At 37.2% G+C, this 6,000-nt stretch overlaps 1 protein-coding gene across 3 annotated transcripts in view; it reads right to left on the bottom strand.

Annotated features, from left to right (window-relative positions):
• Positions 1-2,205: 2,205 nt before the first annotated feature.
• Positions 2,206-6,000, bottom strand: part of LOC142334660 (uncharacterized) — an 80,434-nt gene continuing 76,639 nt past the window's right edge. For all 3 annotated transcript variants that reach the window (XM_075382869.1, XM_075382871.1, XM_075382872.1), the window contains one exon: positions 2,206-3,109. In XM_075382869.1, coding sequence (XP_075238984.1) covers positions 2,378-3,109 — 732 coding nt within the window. In that variant the 3' untranslated portion in view covers positions 2,206-2,377. The remainder of the gene's footprint in view (positions 3,110-6,000) is intronic.

Below are 6,000 nucleotides of genomic sequence, written 5' to 3'. Positions count from 1 at the left end.
AAATCGCCAAAAACATTTCATTGTCTCAAGAGACTATCCAGTATACCTATTTGAAGCTTTAAATAGATTCACTGGCTCATAAAGATCCTTAAACTTGGAACAACAACAATTTTCCGAAAATTTGAAAATTTATCAAAAAATTGCTAAAGCTGGAGACATTAAAATACTGATAACGATTCCATCAACTCCAGAAACTATGCTACAGTTTTCATCAAACCTCGGATGCGGCCCTAGGACCCTGGTGCCGAAAAAAACTAACAAAATTCAAAAAGATGCAAAAAACTTGCAAATATTGCAAATATTTTTAAAAATTGCTGATATCAAAAACTTTGAAAAACAATCCATTACATCTAGAAGCTATGAAGTAACCTAAAATCAAACCCTATACGAGGTTATCTGGCTCTTGAGGCTGTAGAAACCTAAAAATTAAAAAAAAATTAAAAACTTAAAATTTGCTAAAATGAAGAAAAATTTAAAAAAAAAACAGCTAAAATTGGTGATATTAAAATTTGAAAACTAATCCATGGCCGTGAAACATTTTCCAATAACTTATTACCAGAACCTAGTGGAGATTTTCTGTTAGGATGAAGAACCTTAATACTGACAAAATGTCAAAAATTGAAAAAAAATTGCAAAATTTCTTTTAAAAAAATGCTAAAATTCGCAATGTTAAAATGCTAACCATTCCCTTACCAGCAGAAACTATGCAGCAACCTATTATAAAACCCTAGAGGAGGTTCCTTGACACCTAGGCTGAAAAAACTCAAAAAACGACAAAAATTTTCAAAAAGCTTGAAAAAATTGTGAAAATTAGTATAGAACTGCGTGTTTTTAGGGGGGAGGCAACATCGCAGTGGGGGTAGGGGCAATAGTGGGGGGGGGTCAACAGTTGGGGTGTCTTCGACCTCTAAGAACCGCCCTGCACAACATAAGTATAAGTCTCCAAAACAGTGAGCTGAAACAGTTGAAAGGCCCTAAGAGCACTTGATGCCCGCTGGGCGCTACCTGTTTATCCCGTTTTTGAGGACGAAAAGTCAAAAGCGTCAGACGGAAAATCGGTCAAGCGAAAAATCGCATAAAAAACCGACAGGACTAATATAATTGCTACAAACTTTGTTTGAGAGCAATTAAAAATATGAATTGTATTGGGGCGCTGGATTTCTTACATTTGAAGATGAGCATTTTTTAAAATCGATTTTTATCGGACGTACTAAATGTTCAAACTGCGTCTGTTGTGACCTAAAATTAAAAGAGTAACATTGCCATGTGAACTACTTTTCTCTGAAGGAGGAAGGATTTTTGGGCATGTGCTGTGTTTAGTGAATGACTTTTCGACATCGAAGTCTTTTAAAGATAATAGCACTAAGTTTCGAAGACCATTATTATGAGTTTCTCCATGGCAAATTTTTAGCACTGTGTTTTGAGCCTGTGTTGTTATCCATCCTAAGATCAACAACACTACAGATAATTTCTAAGAAATTTTTCGGTATTGAGATATGTATTTTTCAATCGAATGAGTGTTTTAATATTCAAATATGTGCGAATTTTTGTATGGAGTCAGAATCAAGTGGTAATGGTTTTATAGCTGGTTCAAATGTCAAGATTTTTTTCGTTGCGAGTAAATGTTTAACAATTATTTTACTAAAATCTGTCAAGTTATAGAATAAACCTGCTGCATTTGATTTTGCTTTGTGAGGTACCACTCTTCGAGCCGCTTTCCAAATTCATTTGGCTACATTGAAGTCAATTTGAAGCAATGATTTTGGTCACGCAGAAACCGTAAGCAGAGCGAAAAAGCAAGAGGCTGTGTGGTGAGAACTTTTTCACTTCAATTTTAAAGTAGAGTGAGAAAACGGCATTTGAACAAAAGTCACTAGTTGTTTTTTGTTCTTTGTTCCTATACTGCGATTTGACTTTGATTTTTACAGTTTTTTTTATCATTTTTTTGTAAATGGTATTTCCAATTCATAGTACATTCGAGGTTTAGTTTTATAGTCAAATTTTTTTTGAATTATAGGTCAGGACTTCCGCTGTTTTTTATTTTAGAACTTAAATCAATGTGCCTCAACTTATTACACTAGGCATAAGCCAGTTTATCCAATTTTTTTCCAAATCGGTCCAATCCACAAATCGCTCAGAGAAAATTCATATGAAAGATTCAGCAACGCGGCGAAAGCTATTGCTAGCAATTTCTTTTGAGAGTGATTAGTCAAGATAATTAAATTTTAAAAATTTATATAGCTACAAATAAATTACAAAATTATTCAGGAATAGAAAAATGTTTCCGGAAAACTGAAATTATTTTGATAGGAATTGCTAAGTTCAATACTGATCATACGTCATCGTACACTGATAGAGTTGACAGAATTTTGGTCTGTTATAGAATACTTATTACAGCTTGCTCGGCTTCGGATTGAGACAGAGGCACCTCTAATTCACCGTTGATAGTTAGTTCGCTTTGGTGAGGATTAAACTGATGAACTAGAGCGCTATTACAGCTTTCTAGCTGAGACAAATAATCACTAGTGATAGGTGCTGAATTGAATTGCGAAGCGTCTGTACACGGGTTTATTGCTGAAACGACTGCTGGGTTATTTTGGTTCTGAAAAACGTAGTGCTCCGTTCCCGAGGTTGTTATTCCTGTTGTTGAACAACCGTGGGATCCAAGTGATCCACTATGGTCTCTCATTTGAGTTGGGAAACTCGTATCCGCATGTGGTTGAGTTACCAGTAAACCAGTGTTGGTCTGTAGTATATTTGTGGTATTTACTTGTTCGCTGGAAAATTGTGGTTCTGTGCTGTTGTAAAAGCCTGATGAGGTATATGAACAGGGAAATTGGTCATTACTTCTTTCTACCGAATTTGAATTGAGCTGACTTGACGCATTTGTCATGTGTATCATATTGTCATTGGCTATCGAATCATTGGTCGAGTGGGCTAGCAACTGTTGCGTCTGAGACGCAACTATTAATGGCATTGAAATGTTCACTTCCGTTTCAACAGCAGGGTTGCTGATCAATTTCTTCTCCTTCAATTGTTGATAATCTTCGTGTGCACTTTGGTGCACTATTCTTTCCAGCAACGCCAAATCGCTCGTTGGGGCTTCCCTCTAAAACCACAGCAAATGCAATGAATTAAATAATTACCCTTAATTGTGGGCTCTTCTTCAGTATAACCACAAAATTTGAGGGGTTAGAACCTATATCTTCCGAATTACACTATATAGCTTAATGAAGGTGCACATTCATGAAGAGCCAATTTTCATAAGTTTCTAGCTTAATGTTTTTGATAAATCAAGGTTTGAAAAACCGCAATATTGCCGAATCGAGCCGAGAAATAGACGTTCTAGCTACAGCCGATAGATAGCACCGGATATATAACTGACATAAGACATAATTCAACAAAGCTGTTTATGAAAATAAATCTATTTTGAAATTTTCAATACCTTTACAGGAGCAACACAGACTTAATTACAAAAAAACGATTCAGGACAAGTCCTGAAATACAGTCCAAAGAATTGAATGAAAAACTTAGAACTAAAGTACCTGACCAGCAGATCAATTGAACAATGCCAGCCAATTTTCAGAAAAATAGAAATTTAAAATTTTATTACAAAAAATGCAAAAACTCGTGATATTAAGAAGTTGAAAACCATTCCCTTGTCCCCAGCAACTCTGCAGTAACATACTATAAAAAACTAAAGGAAGTTGCCTGTTCTCTGAGGCAAAAAAAAACAGAACAAAAAAATATTTTGAAAAAAACTAAAAATTGCAAATTTCAAAAAAATGCACAAATTCGTGACATTAAAATGTTGAAAACCCTCCCCATTGCCACCAAAAAATATGCACTAACTTATTATCAAACCCTGGAAAAGGTTTTATGCCCCCTGAGGCTAAGCAATACTAAAAAAATACACAATTTTCAAAAACTTGAAAATGAAAAAAATATCATTTTGCAGTACCAAAACATTTAGCCCATAAAATGGACATTAAAGGTAATATCTTGTAAAATACCTTTTTCAACTTTGACAGACGTCAATTCAATTCAAGACTAACCAAACAAAAAACACTCGGAAAAAGACGAAAAACAGGAAAAGTTGAACCACTTTGAGCTCAAAAACTAAAAAAGACCTTTTAACCTTGAATTTTGGCATTCCCAGCAGCTGCATCACCCTAAGCGACACCCTTGGAGGACTATGAAGGCCGGCTGCGCACTGGGCTTTACATGTTTATCCCATTTTGAAAGATCAAAGTCACGAAAAACGTGTGAAAACATCTTACAAAACATAAACCGACAAATGTCTGAAGAATTGCTCTTGAACGACAGGCGAGGCAATTTAAGTCATGGTCTTTAGTATGGATCAATTTTTCTTTAAGGGTGCAAAAAATCTTGACCCCACAGGGATACGAACCACTGACCTCCCGATCCCTGGCCACCCGCACTAACCACTGCGCTACGAGTCACTTAATTTTCCTCTGCTGCAACCGGTTTTATATTAGCAAAAAGCTTTACTTCGGAGTACTAGAGATCACTCAAAAATGATGAACGAAAGCGTGAAAAAGTCACTTGAGAAGTCAAAGAATGTTCTAGAAGATCGAATTGCTCTCAAGTACTTTGCTTTGTCGTAGCTAGCTAATCGCCTTAAGGAGGCTAGCTTTAGCTTTGATCGATGGTGGGGTTGTGAGGCCAGCAGGGGGTTGTGGATGAGGGGGTAGTGGATGGGGGTGTGCTCGAGGTTACGGGTGGAATGAGGTGGAGTGGGGGAGGAAGTGGAGGGGGGTAAAGGGGGGAGGGGGGTTAAAGAGGAGTTGAATCGCTCCGACTCCACGAACCACCCTTCATAGCATGAATTTATGTCACAAACTGCTTTGAGGAATCACATACTTAGAGACTAGAGAACCGTAAGGCTCTAAGTACATGTTAGAACAAACGCTTAGTCGGCTGAGGGACTTAGTGCCCTGGCATGAGGGCGCTTGCTCCCCAGTGCTTGTCATGAGCCCCGAGCGGGACTAAGATATTGCTCTAACGTATTTAGAGAACCCACGGGTACGAAAGTGTTGAATCTCATTTGTCATTGAAGTTAAGAGTACAACTTTAAAGGCTATTGAAAGAAACGGTGAAATAAACCAAACGTCTCTGTCTCCAATAGCGAAGCAGCCGACTATTTAATGCAGTTTGATTCAAGTATCAATGATTAGATTTATAACTTAGTCTAGCGTTTTTGCCTAAACTTAGTGTCCTAAATTGGGACACTATGATGAGGGCAACAAAATAAGGCTTTTACTTCTCCAAGTCTAAGATCAATCTTTCACACTAAGCCCTCTGCCTTGAAATTTTAGTCACGATAAAATCGTACCTTGAGGTCTCTATGCCCTCCGGGCTTTTCCTGTTTATCCCGTTTTCGAGGACGAAAAATCAAAAGGATGAAACGAAAACTCAGTCAGACGAAAAATTGCATAAAAACAGAGCTGATTCGAAGAGTAGCGAAATATAATCTCTAAAGTAACCTTAAACAAGTGCCTTAAAAAAACTAAGTGCCTAATAAAACTGCACGAACTGTTTTAAAAAAATGTTGAGACTGTTCAGAGGCGTGGGTGGTGGGGGAAGGGGTACTGTGGTGGCTATAGGTAAGTCCATTTCTGGTGGTAGCTAGAGGTGTAGCTTGTTGGTGCGGCGAGGAGGGAGGTAGAATAAGGGGTTAAGTATTTAGGTGGGGGTGTCCTTAGTTTGGATAGGAAGGACGATTATGGAACAAATTTCTTAAAATAATCTTTTGACCTTAAGTATTACCATCAGTTCCTAATTACCATGTATTGGACTTTTTATTTGCAAAGTTTAATAGTACTCTGACAAAACATTACATAGCTCTCATGGTACCGAGACAACTTTGCCGTCCTCTAAGAGGAGTACTCTAAAAGAGTACAAAATAGATCAAAAATTTAAGCATCAGAGCCTGGTTACTTTAAAGAATATAAATCTTGACTATGTCAACTTGACATC

The sequence above is a fragment of the Convolutriloba macropyga genome, chromosome 2 (assembly GCF_964194025.1).
Source record: "Convolutriloba macropyga chromosome 2, txConMacr16.3, whole genome shotgun sequence".
Taxonomy (NCBI): Eukaryota; Metazoa; Xenacoelomorpha; order Acoela; family Convolutidae; genus Convolutriloba; species Convolutriloba macropyga.
This window is presented reverse-complemented; position numbering and strand designations above follow the sequence as displayed.